The sequence below is a fragment of the Oncorhynchus tshawytscha genome, linkage group LG08 (assembly GCF_018296145.1).
Source record: "Oncorhynchus tshawytscha isolate Ot180627B linkage group LG08, Otsh_v2.0, whole genome shotgun sequence".
In the NCBI taxonomy this organism is placed as follows: domain Eukaryota; kingdom Metazoa; phylum Chordata; class Actinopteri; order Salmoniformes; family Salmonidae; genus Oncorhynchus; species Oncorhynchus tshawytscha.
The window spans coordinates 27,126,070-27,153,585 of record NC_056436.1 but is presented as its reverse complement, the minus strand read 5'-3'; the positions used below and the strand labels follow the sequence as shown (position 1 = coordinate 27,153,585).

Genomic DNA, 27,516 nt, shown 5'->3' with positions numbered 1-27,516 from the left:
TTTGTCATGAATTTGTGCGTTTTATGTGGACCACGGGAAGAGTAGCTGCTGCATGTGCAGTAGCTAATAGGGATCCTAATAAACTAAACTCCAAAGGCTTTACACTGTGTTCCACAATACATTAGCCTACTGGGCTTTGCTCTTATCACATGTACCACATTTGCACCACCGTTTCCTTGCATCTCACTGGTTCCTCTTGACCCCCAGGTGTTGCTGACCAACTGCAGACAAACTACGCGGCTGACCTTCGAAGCATTCTGAAGACACTGTTTGAAGTCATGGCTACCTCTGAGCAGGGGGACAATGACAAGCAGAAAGGTGTGAATCTTTATATTGACTTGCAGTAATGCCAAGGATCTTAGTGTACTTCTCCCAGCATGTTATTCTGTAATGTACTGTATACTGACAGAATGACCATGGTTCTGACACAGCTGTGCTCTGTGTGGTTCAGCAGGTCCAGGGCTGCGCAGCGCCATGCTGGAGGACTGTGCTCTCTGTCAGGAAACCATCTCTTCCTCTGAGCTGGCAGCCAAGGCCCGGGAGGAACAGTTCGAAGGTCAGCACCTCCCCTTTCTCCTCAAAAATCACATACACACATATGCATGCATGCACAGTGACACATGAATAAACAAGCACCACTATTAATGTGCCTATGCTTTTCCCCTGTAGACCCCCCAGACTGGGTTCCTGATGAGGAATGTGACTCCTGCATCACCTGTAAGGCCCCCTTCACAGTCATCCGCAGAAAGCATCACTGTAGGAGCTGTGGCAAGGTAACACAAAACACCTGCACAGATCTCTTTAAGTATTGTACTACGTAAAATAAATGGTAAACAATCAAATATACCTTGTTTGTTCTACGTGTCATTTCAGATCTTCTGCTCTCGCTGCTCCTCCCACTCAGCCCCGTTACCGCGGTACGGCCAGGTGAAGCCCGTTAGGGTGTGTACACACTGCTACATGTTCCACGTCACACCGTTCTACAGCGACAAGACTGGCATCTGACCCCTGCTGTACCAACAGACTCCCCCGCCTCCCTGCCCCCTGCCTCTACAGAAGCATATCCAGGGGATATGAGGCTATATTCAAAGTAAATCCCCAACTGCACAGAGCGACCTTAACGATCAACTTCATCACACTGCACGGCAAAGCAAAGCAAGGCAAGGCTTTGAAATAGGAAGACATGGATGAGAGCGCAGAGAGATGAAATAAGGTTGGATGTGAAGGCACATAAACTATGATTATACCCTTTCTGTTATTTTTGAGATGCTACTGCTGCCTGAAAGGGACCCACGGCACCTGATGCTATGCTGTCCTCCTCCCCTCTGACTCACTGATGCCTGTCTGTGGAGGCAGAGGAAGAAGAAAGAAAACAACCGATTGGAAATAGGGTTTTGTACTGGCATGTTGCAAGGCTACTCTGGACAGGTCCAGTGCTTTAGGAACAGCTTCTAGGGCTGTTTGAAGCTGAAAAGAGAGAGAAAGCCTGTGGAACATTTTTGTTGTATTGCTTGTGTATAAAAAAAGGCCTTCTGACATCATGTCCTATGCTTTAGTGGGCTTCCCACACTTGTGCCAGAGCTCTCTCAGGGCTCCGATGTTAATTTAAAGAATGTAATTCATAATAAACATGTAAATTAAGGATGATTATGTTGATAGTGATGATAATCTCCGCACCACTGATCTCACTTGTTTGGCCAAAATGGCTCTAAAGGTTTTAATTTTAGTTTGTCATGTAATTCCTGATGCTGTAATGATGAGGAGGGGAAAGCAATCCTCATCAGGCTACCTATCAGCGAAGCAACAAAAAAAAAGAGATTTACTCCTAGAATGGTTTAGGTATAGATTCCTCCCACGGAAATGTGTGGAGTTTTCAGCAATGCTTTAAACGGCAATGAATGTGTTATATCGTTTAAAGACATGGGATTTTGATTTTAGCGACCATGTCTCAAAGGACACTTAAGTTGTCTGGCCTTTTAATAACAATGTGGGCAGTGGCCATTGCTCTTTCAGTCATAACATTTCATGTTTTTAATGATTTATCTTGTTCCCTACCCACCCCAACCTTAACCGGTGTAACTCGTCAACGTCAACCTCTGAGATTGATGTGGTCACATCAGTCACTCTCTCAGGCATTGGATGCCCCCTAGTGGAGAGAGACTGTAAACTCCTACCACACATCATCAGCACCAAGATTATCTGTGATTATTAGAATCATGGAGTGCATATCACATACTAGTTAGAGGTTCATGAGGCTTGTCTCCCATCAGTTGGTTAAGGCAGCAATGTTTGTTTTTTTCCCTTCTGTGTATATTGTTGCAAAGCACATTTATCTTAAGTCATATTTGAACTCCCAGTGGTGGCACTGATCAAATCAAATCAAAGTTTATTTGTCACGTGCGCCGAATACAACCTTACAGTGAAATGCTTACTTACAGGCTCTAACCAATAGTGCAAAAAAGGTGTTAGGTGAACAATGGTCAAGTAGCACTGATAGCACACTTATCTAGACAGGTGTCACTAGAATAGAGACACAACTCTCCGACTACACTAAGCAGGTCATTGGTGTACATTCTCATTATCTTGTTTACATACCAGCTGCTATTGCAGAAACATATGTATTCTGTAGTGAAATCAGTTAGAATATGTTACAAATATAGTCTCATACCATTAAGTTGTTAAAAATGTTTTGTTACATCCTAACCTGGTTATATACATCATCTCCATACCTCTCTGCACAATGTAGTACTGTTCCCAGTTGATAACCACTTCCTCTACTGTTACATCATCATATTCCTGCTCCCTCTAGTCATCTCTGATGCAGAGGGAACGCTTCCCCATCTGGGTTACAATGGAGAATGAGTTGGAGTTGATGTGGATAGAGGAATGGCCAATCTGACATAACTGTCTCAAACAACCATGGCTTTTTACACTTCAAGGCCACACCAGTTATATCAAATCTGCGCTGTCTTATAAGCTAATTCTCAGGCTTCATCTTGTCTAGACCACTCACTACTTATACAAGTTTTATTTTTATTGAGGAAAATATAAGAACTTTTAAGAGATTGTCATTTTAATTTTATAAAGAACAGAAGTAAATTATGTAAATGTATAAATCTATTACTCCTTTTTCTGTATAGAGGAATGATGCAGTAATTCAATGACTGGACGTCCTATTACTTCAGAGCTTGTTCTTATTTTGTAAAGGCTAGCTACATTTCAATAATAAGAGCTATGTGGAACATTGGGAAAATGTAATAATATGATTTAAATGTCATGAAAATTAAATGACTTCCTCTTTGAATAAGTGTTTATTGTCATTTATGTCTACATGTCATTGTTATTCTCTCAGGCAGGTGTGACATTTGTCAACTCGTCATTGATACATACTGTCTTGGCACTTGAGTGTAGACACCTTCAAGCACAACATGATCCAAAAGGATTTCATGGAACATTGGAACATGCCTCTTGTGACGTTCTCAGGGCAGATACATCCCAGTCCCACTGGGTGGCAGCACCTATTCATTTGATCCCTCATTGGCTGATATCTGACTGATAGTATGCAGTTGTTTAGTATTTATTAGGATCCTTATTACTTCCTGGGGTCGAAACAGGGTGTCTTCAGTATGTTATCCATACATTAACACAACTCACCCCTAACAATTAAAATGTTTCCTTTTCATAATTCATTTTAATAAATTGATGTTATGGGCGTTGCCGAAAGTCTACTCTGTTTTGTTCTTCTGGAGTTAGGATAAAATTGCCTCAATGCTGAGGTCAGTGTTGTATTTTTCCTCCTAATGGTCAAGGTCAAGAATTAGGGAGGGAAACCTTATCATAGATCTGTTACAGGGGTGACGTTCACCCCTGATTGTCAGCACTGCAATTGTTTTAACTTACTGTGAATTATTTTGACAACTTTAAATTGAGGCATATACAATTACATATTTGACTCGTGTAGGGGCTATTGGATCGTGATAGTGAGAAATAAAGAGTTAATTTTTATAGTTACCCAGTCCTTATACGTGATTGGTCCAAAATTGAGAGCTGGGATTAGACAGCGCTGCCCTGCTAAATCTCGTAGTCGATGAAGTAGAGTCTACTGTAGATACAGATGGGATACAGACTTTAAAAACGATCTAACATTTCCAGTTTGTCGAGAAGTTAATTCAGCATTTTAATGGATACCTATGTGTGATAAATGTACGCATTTGATTGTATGCTTTGTCTGATTGACAGTTTTTCCATATAGCCGATCTATGCTGAAAGGATATACAGTCATGGAGCGATCATTAATTATAGTGGTGGTTAAGAAAGCGCCGATGAAATCGGCCACTGTCAATAAATAAATGGAGACTGCGAGGACTTGTATGAGAATGGGTAACAAGTGTTCTATAAAGAGGCTGATACGAGGTTAACTTCATTCACTGGAAACTTCAGGTATGTCATTCATAAAAAACATTGTTGTGCAAAATATACAGGGCAATATGATTAAATGGTTGGCAATAGTTCATAGAAATATGATTTATTTAATTTACTGGATGTTATCTATTGGTTGCTTACCTATATAGTTTTATGGATAAAATTACTATTCAATTAATTTGCCATGATGTGTAATTTTTAGATATGGTAAAATGTTATATACAGTAATTAATGAATGCAAATGGTGACAGTTATACAATATAATACAGTTGTGTTTCAGATAAGAAATATTCATTTTTACTTGTAGTATTTGTTGAAACATAAGGGTCAGTCTGTGAGGGCTATGAGTGTGCGCCATATTGACCACAGATACAGAGCCTTCAGAAAGTATTCATTCCCCTTGACTTATTCCACATTTTCTTTTTCCAGACTGAATTCAAAATGGGTTAAATAGATTTTTTTCTCTCTCACCCATCTACACACAATACCCCATAATGGCAAAGTGACGAAAAAGTTTGGTTTGACATTTTAGCTAATTTATTAAAAATGAAATACAGAGCTATGTCATTTACATAAGTATTCACACCCTTAAGTCAATACATGTTTAAATCACCTTTGGCAGCAATTACAGCGGTTTGTTTTTCTGGGGAAATCTCTAAGAGCTTTGCACACCTGAATTGCACAACATGTGCACATTATTCTTTTAAAAATTCTTCAAGCTCTGTCAAGTTCGTTGTTTAATCATTGCTAGACAGCCATTTTCAAGTCTTGCCATAGATTTCCAACATTCAATGTCGTCTTGGTAAGCAACTCTAGTGTCTATTTGGCCTTGTATTTTAGGTCATTGCCTTGCTGAAAGGTGAATTTGTCTCCCAATGTCTGTTTGGAAAGCAGACTGAACCAGGTTTTCCTCTAGGGTTTTGCCTGTGCTTAGCACTATTCCGTTCGTTTTATCCTAAAACAAAATCCCTAGTCCATGCCGATGACAAGCATATCAATAACATGATTCAGCCACCACCATGCTTGATAATATGAAGAGTGGTACTCAGTGATGTGTTGTGTTTGGATTTGCCACAAACATAATGCTTTGTATTCAGGACATAAAGTACATTTCTTTGACACATTTTTTGCAGTTTTACTTTGGTACGTTGTTGCAAACAAGATGAATGTTTTGGAATAGTTTTTATTCTGTACAGGTTTCCTTTTCAGTCTGTCATTTAGGTTAGTATTGTGGAGTAACTTCAATGTTGATCCATCTTCAGACATCCCCTATCACGTCTGTTAAACTTTGTAATTGTTTTAAAGTCACCATTGGCCTCATGGTGAAATCCCTGAGCCACGGCAGCAGCTTCTCTTCCCATGGTCCAGCAAAATTAAGGCAGCTATATAATTTTTTAAATATTACAATACATTTCACAACAGATTTCAGGCCTTTACGCTACTATCACATATCTACAACACAAAATACGTATATGTGTGTGTGCGTGTCTCTTCACCGTCCCCGCTGTTCCATTTTTATCCGTTTTTTTGAACTTATCTGATTTTACTACTTGCATGAGTTGCTTGATGTAGAATTAGAGTTCCATGTAGTCATGGCTCTATATAGTACTGTGCGCCTCCCAATGTCTGTTCTGGACTTGGGGACAGTGAAGAGACCTCTGGTGGCATGTCTTGTGCCGTATACAACGTGGTCTGAGCTGTGTGCTAGTAGTTTAAACAGACAGCTTGGTGCTTTCAACGTGTCAACACCTCTCACAAATACAAATAGCGATGAAGTCCATCTCTCCTTTACTTTGAGCCTGGAGAGATTGACATGCATATTATTGATGTTAGGTCTCCGTGTACATTTAAGGGCCAGCCGTGCTGCTCTGTTCTGGGCCAATTGTAACTGACTGCAGCTCTTTGTTGAGTGTTGCAATGATTTCACTTGCTGTGGTAGCTGATGTGTATAGTGTTGTGTCATCAGCATAAATAGACACACAGGCTTTTCTCAGAGCCAGTCGCAGGTCATTAGTAAAGATTGAAAAAGTAAGGGACCTAGACAGTTGCCCTGGGGCATGCCTGATTCTATCTGGATTATTTTGGAGAGGCTTCCATTAAAGAACACCCACCGTGTTCTGTTAGACAGGTAACTCTCGATCCACAATATAGCAGGGGATGTAAAGCAGGGTATTGTGTGTAGGCCAGAGACACAAAATCTCAATTTAATCCATTTTAAATTCAGGCTGTAACACAGCAGAATGTAGAAAAAGTCAAGGGCTGTGAATACTTTCTCAAGGCATTGTATATATTGAATATAGATAAATATACTAACACAAAGGGTACATATGTTATTCTGTCAATCAATCACATGATTTAAAAAATGTGCATAGCTGCACTATGCATTTTCATTTATAAGAGAAATCCCCATGCATTTCAATTCCATTATGGCAGAAACCAACAGCCATGACACATAACTGTGTCGGACTGGTTGGAGCATATATGTTGTCCATATCATCTAACAAGGCAAACTGCTTTCCCTGGGGATGGATGTGAGTTCTGCTGTGTGCACTAATACAATCTGGAAGGCCTGAGTGTTTTTATATATTTTGACCGTATGTCTTTTAGATTTGGGGAACATGAAGTTGTCTTCAGTCAGAATGGGAGTCGTCAAGGTCATGTTGCTCATCTTTTTGGCCATTCTGTTGTCTGACTGTGCAAGGGGTGAGTAACCTCTTTGGGATATTTATCTTATTTTTCTTAACTTTACTACCTTTCTTTCTTTCTTTCTGCCTTTCTGCCTTTCTTTCTTTCTTTCTTTCTTTCTTTCTGCCTTTCTTTTCTTTCTGCCTTTCTTTTCTTTCTTTCTTTCTTTCTTTCTTTCTGCCTTTCTTTTCTTTCTTTCTTTCTTTCTTTCTTTCTGCCTTTCTTTTCTTTCTTTCTTTCTTTCTTTCTTTCTGCCTTTCTTTTCTTTCTTTCTTTCTTTCTTTCTTTCTGCCTTTCTTTTCTTTCTTTCTTTCTTTCTTTCTTTCTTTCTGCCTTTCTTTTCTTTCTTTCTTTCTTTCTTTCTTTCTTTCTTTCTTTCTGCCTTTCTTTTCTTTCTTTCTTTCTTTCTTTCTTTCTTTCTTTCTTTCTTTCTTTCTTTCTTTCTTTCTGCCTTTCTTTTCTTTCTGCCTTTCTTTTCTTTCTTTCTTTCTTTCTTTCTTTCTGCCTTTCTTTTCTTTCTTTCTTTCTTTCTTTCTTTCTTTCTTTCTGCCTTTCTTTTCTTTCTTTCTTTCTTTCTTTCTTTCTGCCTTTCTTTTCTTTCTTTCTTTCTTTCTTTCTTTCTGCCTTTCTTTTCTTTCTTTCTTTCTTTCTTTCTTTCTTTCTTTCTTTCTGCCTTTCTTTTCTTTCTTTCTTTCTTTCTTGCCTACACAGAGGGTCCAATCATTTTAGTGAAATATTAGTCGATAAATTGGTTAATCTAAGTTAGTTTGACTGCTGTGGCTTTTTGTTTACACGGAGAAAAGCTCAGATGGCTCTAACTTCTTTACACTAAGAAGTAAGAGGGAAAAAGTAGAACAAAAACTCTAAACAGAACCCAAAATCAACAGTGGGGAAGTAGCAAGAAAACCAACCCAACTCCCCCCTTCAGTGAGGGATCTCTTCAGTCATGGCCATACAGTATGTGTGTGTGACTGTGTGTGCATGCACCACAGCTAAACCAAACATACACATCCATCAGCTTCCCAGGGTGAAAGAACACAAATCAGTCCAGCTCTCCCAGGGTTGTTCCATCGATGAGACTGTCTCAGCATCACGTCTGTGTTTGTGTGTCTGTTTGTGTCTGTGTGTCTGTTTGTGTGTGATTCCCACAATCAGGGAGGAATAAGCCGGAAATCCGGAACCCTCCAACCAGGACTTCGGGAAAACCAGGAAAGTTGTTGAAAGTTCCCGGATTTTTGCAACCCTAACCATGACAGTGTCGTGTGCTATTGTTCAGACAACTGTCTGCATTGATTGAAATTGTTAGACAAATGCAGAATGCATTGTATAATTATGTGTATCATTTCCACAATATCACCTGTCATCAATGGCTGAAAATGTCCAGAACAGTTCAGTAGAGTTTGAAAGTCAAAGAAAATAAATCACCTTTTCAATTAGAGCGCTTTGAAGCGTTCACATAGACTTTTAGTGTGTTCTCCAGCCTCTTGAAGTGGTAAACCAGGCATCCTGTTCTAGGCCTCTCTCCTTATTCTCAAACTCAGTATGGCAGCAAATGGAAGTAGAACCTGCATGTGGCTAACAGAGCATTGCAATACAGGGCAGGTGCGGGCCACTGCTGGGTTCGAGGGGGGCAGATTACATCTGGGATTACAGACAATGCCTTATTCACAGCAGGACAGGCGAGCATTCGCGATGCTGCTAAAGTGAAAGTGAACAAGACGTGGAGGCTAAATAAGATTAGACAGGCAATTATGTCTGTTTACAGATTTACACATGTCAGAGAAAGGATACAATTGCTGACTGCTGAGAGAAAAACAAGACATCCTAATCACACAGAGATTAACCAGTATATCAGCTAAAAAATAGTCATATCTAGTCTGCTTTTCATACTTTCTTTCTGAAAGTGATTGTAGAGGTATATACAAGTGTATTGTATCCAAGACAGAGAAAAATTAACATTTACTATTGTCAAACATCGTATTCTCAGTTTTAAGGGGCCATGTTTTAATATACACTGAGTATTACATTTAGAATACTTGTTCTATCCATGACATAGACTGACATTTGATGTCACCTGTTAAATCCACTTCAATCAGTGTAGATGAAGGGGAGGAGACAGGTTAAATAAGGATTTTTAAGCCTTGAGACAATTGAGACATGGATTGTATGGATTGCAAGACAAAAGATTGTGTCTGTGAATGGGGTATGGTAGTAGGTCCAAGGCGCACCGGTTTGTTTGAAGAACTGAAACGCTGCTGAGTTTTTCATGCTCAACAGTTTGCCGTGTGTATCAAGAATGGTCCACCACCCAAAGGGCATCCAGCCAACTTGACACAACTGTGGGAAGCATTGGAGTCAACATGTGCCAACATCCCTGTAGAACCCTTTCGATACCTTGTAGAGTCCGTGCTCGACGAATTGAGGCTGTCTGAGGGAAAAGGGGAGGGGAGCGCAACTAAATATTAGGAAGGTGTTCCTAACCAGTGTATATTTTAGTTAATTACATGAAATAATTTAGTCAATTTAATGAAATAATCTATTGGACTAGGATTATTAGGATTATTTAGGATTATTTTAATTGTCAAGCATACTGCACTGCAGGGGGAAATTAAGTCTCCAGAATTTGATTGGAAAGTGGACTGGACAATCCCTTTGAGAGAATGATGTGACCACAAGCTCCCAGTTATGACACAATGTGATCCAAGTGTAACAACTTCACTGTTTGATATCCTATGAAATAAATGGTTTTGATTGGAGACATGGTTTTGTAGACAGAGTGTGTCCTGGCTGTAAAACTGTCCCTATAAAAGTTAGCATCATTGATAAAGGAAAATTGAATTATACAGGAGACAATCTTTTTGAGTTACGTGTGAAGATATAGTAACATATTGGAAGTGTTTAGCGGTTTTATCAGGTATTATATAAGCATTTAAACCTTTGCTAAGTCCAACTTAAAGGACACAAAATGATAATGAGCTTGCTGCTGTCAGTCACCTCACCATACAATATCTGATCATTTATCCCACTACGCCAGGCAAACCTAAGACACCCCCCAACCCCTCCCCTTGTGTTCCCCCGAGCAGCTGTAGGAGGTGCTCAATGATGCGTCCCAGCAGAGCTTCTAATGTGGTGACAGGACTGGGGACCCCTGTGGTATAGTAACTGGAATGCAACAGCCGGGACATATGGACCTGCTGTGTATTCTGCAGGCCTGCTCGGTGACAATGAGAGGATACAAGGTGTCCCTAGTACTTACCAGCATTCCCCGTCTGTCTGTCTGTCTGTCTGTCTGTCTGTCCTTCTGTCTGTCTGTCTGTCCTTCTGTCTGTCCTTCTGTCCGTCTGTCTGTCCGTCTGTCTGTCTCTGTCACACTCTCTCACACACACACACACACACACACACACACACACACACACACACAGGAATTATCACATGGCTCTTATAGGAAACAGAATTGCAGTGACATCTATACAAATTGTGTACTTTGTTTGTAGGCGAAGCCAGTCATTTTTGATGCAGACGAGTATACCGAATCAACATGTCACAAGTAGCATATTAGCTTGACATGAGAGTTTTTAACATCAGACAAATGTTTACTCATCTATACCTCCTGAGCCATCTGAATACATTTAGAGCATACAAACTGCTCAGCAACTCTTTTGGAAAATATACATTTTATAGGAGAGTTACATCATGGTTTTATAACAAGAAAGTACTTTTGGATAAATTGTATGCCGAGGGCCTTTAAAATCACAAGGCCATTTGGCTCTCAGTCAGTTTTCCATTTCCTTTAAACATAATGAGGCTAGTTTCCCAGTAACCAAATACCCCAAAGTCCTCTTATTTTTTGTAAATATGGCCCAAGTAGTAAGAAGGTAATGACACAGTGGTGTTCTGGCACATGAGCCCAGCTGGAGAATCAGAGGGAGAGTAGACCAAGGGGAGAGTGAGAGAGTGAGAGAAGGAGTGAGAGAGAGAGTGAGAGAGAGTGAGAGAGTGAGTGAGTGAGTGAGTGAGCGAGAGAGAGAGAGAGAGGGAACGAGAGAGAGAAGAGAGAGAGAGAGAGGGAACAAGAGAGAGAAGAGAAAGGGGGGGTCTAAACAGTATTGTAAAATCTTTGCCATGTGTTTGAGTAGTCCCCTCTGAAAACACTTGATTTATAAATGACAAATAAAATCAGTGTCATCAGATTCGCCCATTAAACACCCGAACATAAATAGAGTAGATTCAGCATAAACCCACCAACACCCACAGACCCACCCAACTCAGTGCTGTCCAACCGATTGACATGCCACCTCTGAACTCTGCGGGGTTCCCCATGCCACTTTATGACCAAACAACAACCACTGCTCGCTCGCCATACCCCTTACACATGTCTCCCTTCTCTATCTCCAGACCCTCTCTCTGCATTTCCTCCTGTTTATTACCAGTGTAAAGCCAGAGGAAGTGAACTAAGTTAATGTGCTGTCATTAAAACAAGGCATGGAGCTGACCTTTACTCCCACCCACCCTCACTCAGCTCCCCAATAGCTCCTATTTACTGAGTCTGGGACTGGGTCTATTTGCAGAGAACAATGGACAGATTATTACATGCACTGGTCCCCCCAGTCGGACATAGCAGCACTAATTCATTTTAAACACTCTTCATCCCTGTAGACTAAGTTTATTTGCAGTCTATTAGAGTGTACTGAAAACCAGGGACTCATTTTACTGAGGGGCTGCAATTTAGAGGTGCGTGAGAAGGAGTTACGAGAGGGAGCTACGCTCAGGGTTTCGTGTATAAGTGTGTCTTTATTCGTATGTATGTGTTTTATTAAGCACACAGCAATTGCTCTGTGAGAAGTTATGATAATGAGATACCCAAGGAGCAGAAATCAATTTAGAAACCCTAGAAGTATGAGTTACCAGCAGTGGTGTAAAGTACTTAAGTAAAAAATACTTTAAAGTACTACTTTAAATTTTTTTAATTTAACTAGGCAAGTCAGTGAAGAACAAATTCTTATTTACAATGATGGCCTGTACTTTGCTATTTATATTTTAGACAACTTTTACTTTTACTTCACCACATTCCTAAAGAAAGTCATGTACTTTTTACTCCATACATTTTCCTTGACACCCAAAAGTACTCGTTACATTTTGAATGCTTAGCAGGACAGAAAATGCTCCAATTCAAACACTTATCAAGAGAACATCCCTGGTCATCCCTAATGCCTCTGATCTGGCGGACTCACTAAACACAAATGCTTCGTTTCTAAGTGGTGTCTGGGTGTTGGAGTGTGCCCATGGCTATCCGTAAATTTAAAAAACTAGAAAATTGTGCCATCTGATTCGCTTAATGTAAGGAATTTGTATTATTTGTACTTTTACTTGAGTCATTTTCTATGAAGGTATCTTTACTTTTTCTCAAGTATGACAATTGGGTACTTTTTTCACCACTGGTTACCAGCTACAGCAACACTTATTCCCTCTCCAAAAGTTCCACCACTAATAGTTACTACTACATCAACTAGATTCAGCCGCGAGACGATATTTTGTTGAGCGGATGGTCGGGGGACCCGAACATAATTACAAATTATTTTGTAGACAGCAAATTGACCGCAAGAAGCTCAAACAGATATAATATTTGACTGAAACATAATAATTTCAAACCTTGCTTACATTTGTATACGATCACGTGTCTCTTTATTATGCATGGAAATACTTGGGAACAGATTTTTAACATTAAAATTACAATGAAATGATGTCCTGGTATTTTTACAGTATTTTATGTCTGGCATTGAAAATGGTAAAAAAATATATATATATGTATATACAGTGGGGCAAAAAAATATTTAGTCAGCCACCAATTGTGCAAGTTCTCCCACTTAAAAAGATGAGAGAGGTCTGTAATTTTCATCATAGGTACACTTCAACTATGACAGACAAAATGAGAAAAAAAATCCAGAAAATCACATTGTAGGATTTTTTATGAATTTATTTGCAAATTATGGTGGAAAGTAAGTATTTAAGTACCACACTCCCAGAGCCCTCACCTCCTCTCTGTTGGGTGTCTCGTCATCGTTGGTAATCAAGCCTACTACTGTTGTGTCGTCTGCAACCTTGATGATTAAGTTGGAGGCGTGGTTGGCCATGCAGTTGTCGTGACATTGTATTAGTGAATATGTTGCTCATTGAATGATTAAAGGTTTCTAATTGCGTGATTAACTGAATCAAGAAATTATTAACTCATTAACCGCCAAACTTACCCTGGTAAAACTGACTCTCCTACCGATCCTCGACTTCGGCGATGTCATCTACAAAATAGCTTCCAACACTCTACTCAGCAAACTGGATGCAGTTTATCACAGTGCCATCCGTTTTGTCACTAAAGCACCTTATACCACCCACCACTGCGACTTGTATGCTCTAGTCGGCTGGCCCTCGCTACATATTCGTCGCCAGACCCACTGGCTCCAGGTCATCTACAAGTCCATGCTAGGTAAAGCTCCGCCTTATCTCAGTTCACTGGTCACGATGGCAACACCCATCCGTAGCACGCGCTCCAGCAGGTGTATCTCACTGATCATCCCTAAAGCCAACACCTCATTTGGCCGCCTTTCGTTCCAGTTCTCTGCTGCCTGTGACTGGAACGAATTGCAAAAATCGCTGAAGTTGGAGACTTTTATCTCCCTCACCAACTTCAAACATCTGCTATCTGAGCAGCTAACCGATCGCTGCAGCTGTACATAGTCTATCGGTAAATAGCCCACCCATTTTTACCTACCTCATCCCCATACTGTTTTTATTTATTTACTTTTCTGCTCTTTTGCACACCAATATCTCTACCTGTACATGACCATCTGATCATTTATCACTCCAGTGTTAATCTGCAAAATTGTAATTATTTGCCTACCTCCTCATGCCTTTTGCACACAATGTATATAGACATAAAAACCCCACAGCTTCAGACCCCTAGATTATCTGTAGGGTTGTGGTCTCCTGTAACCTGCCCTGATCAGGACAGTCATGACAGTCTACCACCAGAATGGACCTGGGAGGTCTGGCAGTGGCTCTGTGTTCCGGCCCGTCGTCCGGTTATCCCGGCTAGTGGACCTAGGCAGTAACTTGGCAAACGTTAACAACGCACAACACTCAGGCAATACATTGTTATATTTCCTCCCCAAACAAGCGGCATTGGGCTCTACTGCTTCCTAAGTGTCAAAGGAAATGAAATGAAAAATAATGGAATAAAAGCATAATGGTATACAAAACACCTTAATCATCTCATTTGGACTATGTTCTATATATGTCCAAGATCTTGGCTAAATGACTCTATCATGGCATTGTCTCTAATGTCATGTCTGTTGACCACCAGAATAGTGTCCTGGAGAGACTTGGTTGGTTGTGGTCTCCTGTAACCTGACCTGATCAGGACAGTCATGACACAGTCATGGGTGAACAGGGAGTACAGGAGGGGGATGAGCACGCACCCTTGTGGGGCCCCAATGTTGAGGATCAGCGGAGTGGAGGTGATGTTTCCTACCTTCACCGCCTGGGGGTGGCCCTTCAGGAAGTCCAGGACCCAGTTGCACAGGGCGGGGTTCAGACCCAGGGCCTCGAGCTTAATGATGAGCTTGGAGGGTATTATGGTGTTGAATGCTGAGCTATAGTCAATGAACACCATTCTTACATAGGTATTCCTCTTGTCCAGATGCGATAGGGCAGTGTGCAGAGTGATGGCGATTGCATCGTCTGTGGATCTATTGGGGCGGTAAGCAAATTGAAGTGGGTCTAGGGTGGCAGGTAAGACTTGGTCAGGGACAGGTTGAAAATGTCAGTGAAGACACTTGCCAGTTGGTCAGTACATGCTCTGAGTACAAGGCCTGGTAATCCGTCTGGCTCTGCGGCCTTGTGAATGTTGACCTGTTTAAAGGTCTTACTTAATGGGCGCTCTAATTAGCATTCTAATGGAATCTCAATTATTTACTTATTGTCTGCTCCCATTCACTGTTGTTATTCTCAGCTGTATGGAAATTGGTAGAATAAAGTGTGAATAGGATTGTTTATAATCTGCCTGTCATATGAAGGTTTGTCTGTGTAGGCCTACATCATGAGTTTGTTGGGCTCTGGGTGGGTGTGACTTCAGGCCACACACTCTATCCCTGCTGGGTGAATGGAGTGATAGACAGACAAAATGGATTCATGGTGCCCTACTTAACCCATACTGATCTCATAGAGTAGTTTACAATGGACCAGAGAGCTGGTCTGATTGACATGTCATCATTCAAACGGTATTCACCTGCATGTGTTTTTTGGTTTGATTGTTTGAGATTAACAAAACACAGTTTCCTTCGATTCAATATTGGAATTGAGGGATATCTTATTAAATCCTCCACCCACTGGTCTCCAAGTTATAGAATGTCATAGTATCACTATAACAAACAATAAGAGTTCCAAGCTCCAGCTGCATATTTCTCTGTAGATATGGAGGGCATGGCTGCTGTGTTACACCCTTGGGCAGAAAGAGGGGCTGTAGCCATTGGGAGGGAGGGAGCCCGGAGGTGGGTGTTAGGGGACGCCCTGTGAGACCCTTACAAGTGACCTTACAATAACATTTCAGCTACGCAGTGGGAAGTGTTTATCTTGCGCAACCTCTCCTTTCTCAGCCTCTTAGCAAGTAAGTATAGACTTCTCATTTTGCTCAATGGTAGGATAAGGGGATGTTTTAAGCATTATATTGCTCATCTTGTAATCTTGTATGCTGATCTTGCCACAGCCTTCTTTAGTTGATGTTTAATTTTCTCCTTAGTTATCAGAATTCCAAATCACTGGGATATCTCTTGAAAATGTTCTGAAAATGAATGGCATCTCACAAATTTATATTTATACTCCAGCACAACAGAACAATACGATGCATGGAGCAAAACCCACTACACGCAGTTACTGATTAAATATCCTCCCTAGGTCCTCTCCTAAAATCATCCCTAGGTCCTCTCTTAAAATCCTCCCTAGGTCCTCCTCTCCTCTCCAGAGGTATTCACTGGAAATCACCCGCAGTTCTGACTCCTTCCCCCCCTCCAACCTCTCCCCTGCCTCCCCTTCCACGCATTTTGTTCTGCACTTAAAAGGTTGATTGAAATGTTATGGTGGCAACAGCGATGCCTTGCTGGGTCAAAAGAAAGCAGAGCCAAGGGATGGCTGGGATAACAAGGGCTGAATGAGGCCTCCACAGCTTCCACCATACCCCCCTGCTCTGATCAACATCCCTCTCTGCCCCACTCGCAGTTGGCCTCTGATGGGCGTCAATGAGGCCCAGCATGGATTTTTGCCTTTTCACTCAGAATTCTCACTGTTTTACTTTGGGAATTATTTTTAGAATTCGCAAGTTCTATTCTGTATGCAGTGTCTCTGTCGAATGGAATAGGCATTGTGTTGGATAGCCTTTGTTAATTGGGGAATGTTGTTGTAGTATGTCAGAAATTGAGTTCTGATGGGGGAGACTGTTCGAGTGGAATTTGCTACAATGCCAAATATCACCCTACTGTAATTGTTGAAATTCTTTATTTTTAATATCGATCATCACTCTCAGGAACCAAACGTACCAATGTAGGTTCTTAATTTGACCAGTATTGTTAAAGCAAAATAATATTGCAGCAACAGAATTTTAACATTTAGTCCATAATGTTGGTTGATCAGGGGTTAGGCTATTAGCTGGCCAAAATTAGACTACATGAAATGTGCAATACTGTTGATATAACCATGTGTTGGTGCGAGTTCTCAATGCATTTATGTCTATCTTGAAGCTCATCTCAGCAATAAAAGAGTGATCAAATTATGATCCTACATCTGTACGGAACCCTTTTTGTTGTGAACTTTATATATACGTAAGGGACCCACTTAACGATGAATGGTTTACGATGAATGGAAAAATATGTCCAGCTTTGACATGAAGAATAGAGGAGACTGGGGACAGGAGAGGAAAATGTTTCAGAAGCTGAGAGTATGATCTGTCATATTTTATAGTTGGGCTACTGCTGTTCCAGCCTAGAATTCTGCACCCTGCAGTGAAACTGATTTGATTTCCTCATGCATAGGGAGGTGATTTTATGCTCTGGCTACAGCTTTGGGCCAGGATGCACTTGGGGTGGGGGAGGGGGACTGGCTTACACATGGATATTTTTTGGGAGGATTCCTTCCAGGCTTGGTATTTGGTATTTTATTGGGATCCCCATTAGCTGTTGCGAAAGCAGCCACTACTCTTCCTGGGGTCCACACAAAACATAAAACATGACATAATACAGAACATTAACAGACAAGAACAGCTTAAGGACAGAAGTACATTTATTTAAAAAATATATATTTCACCTTTATTTAACCAGGTAGGCCAGTTGAGAACAAGTTCTCATTTACAACTGTGACCTGGCCAAGATAGAGCAAAGCAGTGCGACACAAACAACACAGAGTTACACATGGGATAAACAAATGTACAGTCAATAACACAATAGAAAAGTCTATATACAGTGTCTGCAAATTTAGTAAGATTAGGGAGATAAGGCAATAAATAGGCCATAGTGGAAGAGGGGGATGACCGCGGCAGCTTTCCAATCTTTTGGGATCTCAGACGATACGAAAGAGAGGTTTAACAGGCTAGTAATAGGGGTTGCAACAATTGCGGAAGATCATTTTAGAAAGAGAGGGTCCAGATTGTCTAACCCAGCTGATTTTGCAGCTCTTTCAGAACATCAGCTATCTGGATTTGGGTGAAGGAGAAATGGGGAGGCTTTGGCAAGTTGCTGTGGGGGGTGCAGAACTGTTGACTGGGGTAGGGGTAGCCAGGTGGAAAGCATGAAAATCTCGATTATTGTAGATTTATCGATGGTGACAGTGTTTCCTAGCCTCAGTGCAGTGGGCAGCTGGGAGGAGGTGCACTTATTCTCCATGGACTTTACAGTGTCCCAGAACTTTTTGGAGTTTGTGCTACAGGATACAAATTTCTGTCTGAAAAGCTAGCCTTTGCTTTCCTAACTGCCTGTGTATATTGGTTCCTAACTTCCCTGAAAAGTTGCATATCGCGGGGGCTGTTCGATGCTAATGCAGTACGCTACAGGATGTTTTTGTGCTGGTCAAGGAAAGTCTGGAGTGAACCAAGGGCTATATCTGTACTTAGTTCTACATTTTTTGAATGGGTCATGCTTATTTAAGATGGTGAGGAATGCACTTTTAAAGAATAACCAGGCATCCTCTACTGACAAAATTAGGTCAATACCCATGAACTGTCAGTACATGAATTACAAATTGGCCATTAGCTGAAGTTGCTGATTGTGTGTGATTTCCGTGTCCGTCTAAGTTACGTAATAATTTTTTTGTGCATCACGTTCACTTTGCAAATGTATTTCTACAGGTGCTTTGCTAAAGGGACTGTGTGACTCCATGTGTGAGGTTGGTGAATGAAGGAGACAGAGACAGATCAAATAAAGAGAGATAGAGACAGACTGGCAGACAGAGATGGATAGAGTGTAGTGACCTTTGTGGGGAAGACCTGTAAGATGAACCGGTAAAGCGGTGAACAAATTGTCACTGTGGAAGGGCGGGTACCTCCGGGTAATGACAGGCACAACAGCTCCACAATGACAGATTGATTTCAGACAATATTCCTGGATTGTCAAGAGGCCCCATGGCTGTCAGTAGGAGCTTTTCCAACTCCCCCATGGAGACGGGGTCTGCCTATCTGTTTCTCTCGTCTTCACTCTCTCCCTCTGTCTCGTCTGTGTCTCCCCCTTTCTTCCTCTCCCCCTCTCCTCTGCCCCCCTCCCCATTTACTCCCATTCCTGTCTGAATTGTCCCTTTCTACCCAGATATTGCTGTTACATCCCATTCTGTCATTGGCTCTCTCTGTGTAAAGGCCTGGTTGACAAAGGCGCTGGTGTAAAACGCTTCATTGTGTCATGTGGAGGGGACGGTGATCCTCAGAACGTACAGTAACAGGGGTGTAGGGTTCCTGCTGGGTGCAGCTAATGGAGGGGCACACACACAGGGCCAGGGTACAGTATGGGTCACCACACACAGATCTTCTATGGGCCCCCTCTGACCTCAGATACAGACACACACTGCTGGTGCTGCTGATGAAATCAGCCTTGATTACTAGACAGGCCTAGTGGTTAGACAGGCCTAATGGTTACACAGGCCTAGTGGTTAAACAGGCTTAGCAGTTAGACAGCCCTAATGGTTAGACAGGCCTAGTTGTCAGACAGCCCTAATTGTTAGACAAGCCTAGTGGTTAGACAGGCCTAATGGTTACACAGGCCTAGTGGTTAAACAGGCTTAGCAGTTAGACAGCCCTAATGGTTAGACAGGCCTAGTTGTCAGACAGCCCTAATTGTTAGACAAGCCTAGTGGTTAGACAGGCCTAGTGCTTAGACAGCCCTAGTGGTTAGACAGGCCTAGTGCTTAGAAAGGCCTAATGGTCTAATGGTTGGAACTTTTGGTGTTCTAGTAGTTAGGGAAGGACCAGTTGTACAGATCTCTATCTCCATATGGCTTTCAGGAACTGTTGACTTGTTGATAAAGTAGGAAGACTATGACCTAACCAACAGACCCAATCAGTTGACTGCAGATTAAATAGTGTTGGCCATGCTTGAGACCCATGTTGGAATGCAGGGGAGGCAAAGGAGAGGAGAAAAGAGGAGGAAGGGGTACAGGGAGTAGCAGAGTACACAGACAGAGACAACCTCTATATTGACTGTCAGGGCCCATGAAGCACCAAATAATACAAACCCTGCAGCTAGAGAAGGGAAGAGAGCAGGCAGAAAAACAACCTGCCAGGGTTGTCAGACTGATTTCTGAGGAGGAAGGAGTATTAGTTCAAACCTAATTAGGAGTTTATTTTATTGTTGTTTTTCTGTTGCTTTTTGCCACCTTTTTGATATCCAATTGGTAGTTACAGTCTTGTCCCATCACTGCAACTCCCGTACGGACTTGGGAGAGGCGAAGGTCGAGTGTCATGCGTCCTCTGAAACACGACCCTGCCAAGCTGCACTGGTTCTTGACACACTGCTCGCTTAACCCGGAAGCCAGCCGAACCAATGTGTCGGAGGAAACACCGTCCAACTGGCAACTGTGTCAGGGTGCATGCGCCTGGCCCGCCACAGGAGTCGCTAGAGAGCAATGGGACAAGGTAATCCCCGCCGGCCAAACCCTCCCCTAACCCGTAAAAGCTGGGCCAATTGTGCACCGCCTCATGAGTCTCCCTGTATTGACGCCTCAAGCACTGAGGACCGCTGCACCACTCGGGAGGCCCGAAGGGGTTTAATCTTTAACCCACTGTGGTTGGTGAGGTAGACAGATTGACGTACAGATGAATAACTCTATCTATGTATCTGTATTGGTGTGGGGGAGGCCACAATAATTTGACATGTTTCGCTCTTCTCCAATCATTTGACAAGCATAGCAATAAACAGGTGCACATATGCCCTCTACTGTCCCCCCATCCACACGCACAGAGAGAGAGAAAATAGTTTTTCTGTTTTAATGTGTCATGTGCCAGAGGCTGAGCCCAGACCAGACCAGGATGCAGGGAGCAGGGTGTGAGATTGTTGACATTCCTGGTTACTGCCGCCTGGACCCTCCTAATCCCCTTCACTCCCTCCAACTCTCCTCTACGCGTCCCTACGAGCTGTGTGTTCAAGGACACCTCACTGTCATCTTAGCCTCGGCTCTCTAAATCAACCTCTCTCTTACTTTAACCCTCACCCTACTCCTCTCTTTCTAACTTCTCTTCCATTCTCTCTATCCATCTTTAACTCCCCCTCTGTGATCCTCTCTCTCACTGCCCTCCAATCTCTTCCTAACTTTACCCCTCTCTCTTACTCCCCCTCCCTCCCTCTCTCTCTCCCTCCTTCCCTCTCCTCTGATAAGTACCCCTAAGCCCACTCTCTGCTCCTGTGTGTGCACCATGCTGTGGGCTAATGGAGTGAGATAAAGCTGCGTGGCGTAGTGAATGGCACTCACTGTGCTCTCCCTGTGACAAACCAGGCCTTTGCACATACTCAGATGAGCAGTAAAGCAATGCTTCATAAACAAATGTGCTCTCTGTTATAGTATTGATATTCAGCACATCATATATGGCTATGTCCAAAGGGGTTAACATTTCCATTTGTTCTGGCACTCAATGCATGCTTTTTCAAAATAACCTGTTAAAAGCTATATAGCACCAGTAATTGTTATTGATACATGGTTCTCATGCACAGCTACAGTCACTCAGACAGGATGGCAGAGTATAGCGGATATGTGATAATGTCTTTGGTCCAGTGGTCCTGTGGTGATTGCAGCATGGACCCTGGCATACATACACACACTTCTCCCCTCAGCAGCAGCTGCGGCTGGTAGAAGGCCTTCAAGCCTAATGAAATATAGCAGCTCAGAGTTCAAAGGCTCCACAGTAGGGCCTGTTAGAAGTATGCTGTGTGATGGAGATGTTTCCAGAAACTTTATGACGCTGGACTCATTTCTGCCTTTTTTCCTGTTTGTTTGATGGAGCCTGCAGGAGCCTGTTATTCTGCATGGGGCCATAGGAGGGGAAGCGGAGGCTGAACTTTATAATTGTCAGACCCAGCTTCCTCTCAGCTTTGAAGTGGCAGCAGTTGTATTTCAATTCATTAACATTGATAACATAGATTGGCAGGAGCATTCTCTCTCTCCCTCTCCCTCCCTCTCTTTACATAGTCTCATGCCACCTGATAGCTCTTACTCTCCTGGTATTCCCACCACTGTACCTGTGGCTATTCAGCCCACATCAGATGGTGCCGAAGAAAGCCTTATTGCCCCCCCCCTCTGCCAGGTGTAGTCTTACCCTTCTCTTATCTATTGACTGGAGAGGTGAAAGGGTCAAATAAAAGGTATTGATTACCAGACGAGGTGAAGTTGGTGGGCAGGGTGTCTGGGGATGATAAGAAAAGACAGCATTCTTTACCCACTGCTGTCAGAGAACCCACCCTCTGTCTCTCCCTCTCTCTCTCTCTCTCAGCCCTCCCCTTTCACCCTATCGCTGCCCCCCTCTTTCTCTCTGTCACCTGGCATCTATTCTTGAGTCGCCAGGGTGTCCCTTTCTCTGAATGATCTTTATCTGTGCTTGTGAAATGTATAGCCCAGCCTGGCGCAGCAGTGGTCTCAGGACAGAAGCTCTGGCCTTTCACACACTCCCCATGCCATGATGACTACCTCACCTTTTCCCAACACTCAACCTCTAAAGTCTCAAGTAAAGCCGCTGGTCCTGGGTTCGGTTTCTTGCTTTCATTTATTTATTTCCATATCCACCTTCCTTTTTCCTCCTCCTGTTTTGGCTGGCTTGGATAGATTAAATGTGTATAACATGCTATCCCACTGTTTTTTTGTAATATAAAAGTTTCCCTGAGGTTTTAAGAGATTTATAGTAAGATGGTATTTCCCTTGAACCACAGCTTCCACTGAACACTGATGCCGCTGGGCAGTTAGTGAAGACTGATGCCTGCCCCTGTCTGGAGACTGGTATGCTTCACTAAGGAAACAGACAAGCAGTAGTGAGGAGAAGAAATGCCTCTCACTCACTGATCCAGAACAAGTGTCACGCCCTGACCATAGAGAGCCCTTAGCTTAGTATTGCAACAATACTGAATGAACTTATTTTAACTTAATATAATACATCAATAAAATCCATTTAGCCTCAAATAAAATGAAACATGTTCAATTTGGTTTAAATAATGCAAAAACAAAGTGTTGGAGAAGAAAGTAAGTGCAATATGTGCCATGTAAAAAAAACATCTAAGTTCCTTGCTCAGAACATGAGCCCATATGAAAGCTGGTGGTTCTTATTAACAGGAGTCTTCAATATTCCCAGTTAAGAAGTTTTAGGTTGTAGTTATTATAGGAATTATAGGACAATTTCTCTCTATACGATTTGTATTTCATATACCTTTGACTATTGAATGCTCTTATAGGCACTTTAGTATTGCCAGTGTAACAGTATAGCTTCCGTCCCTCTCATCACCGATACATCGACAGCCACCCTCGAAGCAGCATTACCCATGGCTCCATAAAAGCAGCGGCCCTTGCAGAGCAAGGGGAACAACCACTCCAAGTCTCAGAGCGAGTGACATTTGAATATATTAGCGCGCACCCCACTAACTAGCTAGCCATTTCACATCGGTTACACCAGCCTAATCTCGGGAGTTGATAGGCTTGAAGTCATAAACAGCTCAATGCTTGAAGCACAGTGATGAGCTGCTGGCAAAACGCACGAAAGTGCTGTTTGAATGAATGCTTACGAGCCTGCTGGTCCCTACCATCGCTCAGTCAGACTGCTCTATCAAATCATAGACTTAATTATAACATAATAACACACGGGTGGCATCCATAAGTCTAAATATTCCTGTTACATTGCACAATCTTCAATGTTATGTCATAATTACGTAAAATTCTGGCAAATTAGGTGGCCCAAACTGTTGCATATACCCTGACTCTGTGCGCAATGAACGCAAGAGAAGTGACACAATTTCACCTGGTTAATATTGCCTGCTAACCTGGATTTCTTTTAGCTAAATATGCAGGTTTAAAAATATATACTTCTGTGTATTGATTTTAAGAAAGGCATTGATGTTTATGTTTAGGTACACATTGGAGCAAGACAGTCCTTTTTCACGAATATGCACCGCATCGATTACATGCAACAAAGGACACGCTAGATAAACTAGTAATATCATCAACCATGTGTAGTTAACTAGTGATTATGATTGATTGATTGTTTTTTATAAGATAAGTTTAATGCTAGCTAGCAACTTACCTTGGCTTCTTACTGCATTCGCGTAACAGGCAGTCTCCTCGTGGAGTGCAATGTAATCAGGTGGTTAGAGCGTTGGACAAGTAAACTGTAAGGTTGCAAGATTGAATCCCCGAGCTGACAAGGTAAAAATATGTCATTCTGCCCCTGAACAAGGCAGTTAACCCACTGTTCCTAGGCCGTCATTGAAAATACGAATGTGTTCTTAACTGACTTGCCTAGTTAAATAAAGGATAAATAAAGGTTTAAAAAATAATAATAATTTTAAAAAACATTAAATCGGCCAAATTGGTGTCCAAAAATAACAATTTCCGATTGTTATGAAAACTTGAAATCAGCCCTAATTAATCGGCCATTCCGATTAATCGGTTGACCTCTAGTACAAAGACCTAAATCAGTTGGGTTTACTGTATTGCATCACCCAGTATGTCTCACTGTGGTTTCATGAGACCCATCTGTTCTCTATTCTAATGTCTGTCAGCAGAACGGCCAATCCTTTATTGACCTGTTTGCGTTGACTAGAAAGACCAAAGCACTCTTATAGAAATCCACAGGTGTTTTGAAGAAAACAGAAAGGAGAGAAGAGCTGCCAGCACATCTGAACATCACCTAAGACTGTCAGCCTAGCATAGTCTGCTTGTGTGTGTTCCTCTCTCTTTCTTTTTTATTTTTGTATTCCTTTTTCTCTCTCTAGATGTGTCCTCATGTTGAATCAACAGTTTCTTAACCCCTCAAAACAGTTCATGAAACCAGAGCTATATTTAGCCTGAATCACAAGAATGAATGCCTCCTGTTGAATGTACCCCTTTCTCTTAAAATAATCCATCACCAAATTGAGCAAAGAAAAACGGAGCTAATTCTATGTCGCCAGACCTCCTTCTCTTCCTGCGTTATGAAAGATTCCATTCACACACAGAGCTCTGCTAAAGCAAGGCCCTTCACCATTGCAGCAAAACTGGAAAGCCCATGCATGCGGTCATGTGTATCGCTTTCCGTTCACAGGGATGCTAATAAGGCAAACCATTTGTGTTAACACTGAAGTGCTGACCAGTTTGATGTAAATCATCCAGAGTTCCATTTGTCATCCCACTGTTTAGTAGCAGAGTTCCTCCACTGACATATAAGGACTTCCTCAGGGTAGATCCAAGTAAGTAAATGATGTGTCATAGAACATGTAAAAGAACAAACTGAATCTATGTGTGTAAGAGAGTTACAAACTGATATCACTGCAATGGACCTTTTGAGTATTAACTTCATATTGAGGGCCTCTCTAAGCATGTTATCTGAGGCTTCATTTCAGTTACAAGGTTAAGAGAACCTCTGCTTGAGACGGAGGAGGAGTATTCCTGTTGAAGAGAGGATGTTGGTCAGGCATACAGCACAAATACTCATTATGTTATTCAGACGGTGGCCTTGACTTTCAGCACCTCTTCATGTTGTTTTTTTCAAAGCACATCAAAGGGCTTTTTAAGAGGAGAGACGGAGGGAGGAAATAATTTGTTGCACATTCCACGCACTTGGCGTGGCGGCCAAGCCAAAAACTGAAGAGCTTGGTTTTTTGTTGCAAAGAAGTGTTCTGGAGTGCTCTCAAATCTCTAACAACACTAAAGAAATACTTTGCTTTGTGCTTCCTCTTGCATACAATGCCCTTTTTGAAAATACAATTTCTCAAAAGATAATTTGTATTTTAACACATGATATAGAAGAAAGAGAATGTGGGGTTAGAAAAACTTGACCCTTAAGACTTTGTTCTGTTAATGTTGAAGTAGTGCATTTTGACAGTTTGATACAGACCTCAGAAATTAGTTGGTTGTTCTATTTAATCTGTGGTAGAATATAGCTTCTCTGTTCTAATTGCACATTGAGAAGCAGTTGATTGCATTAGATTAACACCCATTAGCTCTATGAGTTAGTGAAGCTGTGGGACTCAGGCAGGGCAGTGGGTATTTCCACCATGTGTTGTGACCTCTATCTCTGTGGTTGTGAGTAGATAGTCTGCTGAGGAGGACTGAACACTGAGCCCCTCTGTTCTGCTCTTCTGTTAGCAGAGGAGTGAGATATGGGCCGGCTGACAAGTCCCCTCACGTCCTCCTTGCAGACCTAAACAGTGGCACTTACAATTTCCTGTGCATGCTTCAGAACAGGAAGATCAGAGAAGATGGCAGAGCCTGTGCACTCCTTGTGTGTGTATCTGGGAGAATGTCTGTGTGCTAGATATTGATTTTATTGATTTATTTTATTTTACCTTTATTTAACCAGGTAGGCCAGTTGAGAACAAGTTCTCATTTACCACTACGATCTGGCCAAGATAAAGCAAAGCAGTGCGACAAAAACAACAACACAGAGTTACACATGGGAAAAATATAAATACAGTGTGTGCAACTGTAGTAAGATTAAGGAGGTAAGGCTATAAATAGGCCATAGTGGCGAAATAATTCCAATTTAGCATTAACACTGGAGTGATAGATGTGCAGATGATGATTTGCAAGTAGAGATACTGGGGTACAAAAGAGCAACAAAACAAGAACAATATGGGGATGAGGTAGTTGGGTGGGCTATTTATAGATGGGCTGTGTACACGTGCAGTGATCGGTAAGCTGCTCTGACAGCTGATGCTTAAAGTTAGTGAGGTAGATTTAACACAGCATAGGGTTCACCTTCTCTCATGGAGCGGTCAGAGTGCAGTGGAAGGCTACAGTACACTCACCGTTCGTCTGTCCACTTTATGCACCACCTAGCTAGTATCTAAGTCAAATCAAATGTATTTATATAGCCCTTCTTACATTAGCTGATATATCAAAGTGCTGTACAGAAACCCAGCCTAAAACCCCAAACAACAAACAATGCAGGTGTAGAAGCATGGTGGCTAGGAAAAACCCCCTAGAAAGGCCAAAACCTAGGAAGAAACCTAGAGAGGAACCAGGCTATGAGGGGTGGCCAGTCCTCTTCTGGCTGTGCCGGGTGGAGATTACAACAGAACATGGCCAAGATGTTCAAATGTTCATAAATGACCAGCATGGTCAAATAATAATAATCACAGTAGTTGTCGAGGGTGCAACAGGTCAGCACCTCAGGAGTAAATGTCAGTTGGCTTTTCATAGCCGATCATTGAGAGTATCTCTACCGCTCCTGCTGTCTCTAGAGAGTTGAAAACAGCAGGTCTGGGACAGGTAGCACATCCGGTGAACAGGTCAGTGTTCCATAGCCGCAGGCAGAACAGTTGAAACTGGAGCAGCAGCACGGCCAGGTGGACTGGGGACAACAAGGAGTCATCATGCCGGGTAGTCCTGAGGCATGGTCCTAGGGCTCAGGTCCTCCGGGAGAGAGAAAGAAAGAAAGAATTAGAGAGAGTATACTTAAATTCACACAGGACTTCGGATAAGACAGGAGAAATACTCCAGATATAACAGACTGACCCTCGCCCCCCGACACATAAACTACTGCAGCATAAATACTGGAGGCTGAGACAAGAGGGGTCAGGAGACACTGTGGCCCCCATCCAATACTACCTCCGGACAGGGCCAAACAGGCAGGATATAACCCCGCCAACTTTGCCAAAGCACTGCTTTAAGCGCTGTCTCAGTGAGTTGTGCAGGCCTCCTAAGTAACATTACTATCAC

General features: G+C 42.2%; 2 protein-coding genes across 4 annotated transcripts in view; both read left to right on the top strand.

The window, feature by feature from the left end:
• The window catches only part of LOC112256752 (zinc finger, FYVE domain containing 28), a 52,929-nt gene extending 49,625 nt beyond the window's left edge, over positions 1-3,304 (top strand). For 2 of the 3 annotated variants that reach the window (XM_024430220.2, XM_024430218.2), the window contains 4 exons: positions 208-318; positions 452-556; positions 670-773; positions 874-3,304. In XM_024430220.2, the coding sequence (XP_024285988.1) occupies positions 208-318; positions 452-556; positions 670-773; positions 874-1,005 (452 nt within the window). In that variant the 3' untranslated portion in view covers positions 1,006-3,304. The remainder of the gene's footprint in view (positions 1-207; positions 319-451; positions 557-669; positions 774-873) is intronic. The other variant, XM_024430219.2, reaches the window with a different exon arrangement.
• A 772-nt stretch (positions 3,305-4,076) lies between these two features.
• LOC112256753 (fibroblast growth factor receptor-like 1) overlaps positions 4,077-27,516 on the top strand; it is a 54,823-nt gene continuing 31,383 nt past the window's right edge. Inside the window, exons 1-2 of the mRNA XM_024430222.2 lie at positions 4,077-4,440; positions 7,030-7,125. Coding sequence (XP_024285990.1) covers positions 7,041-7,125 — 85 coding nt within the window. The 5' untranslated portion in view covers positions 4,077-4,440; positions 7,030-7,040. The remainder of the gene's footprint in view (positions 4,441-7,029; positions 7,126-27,516) is intronic.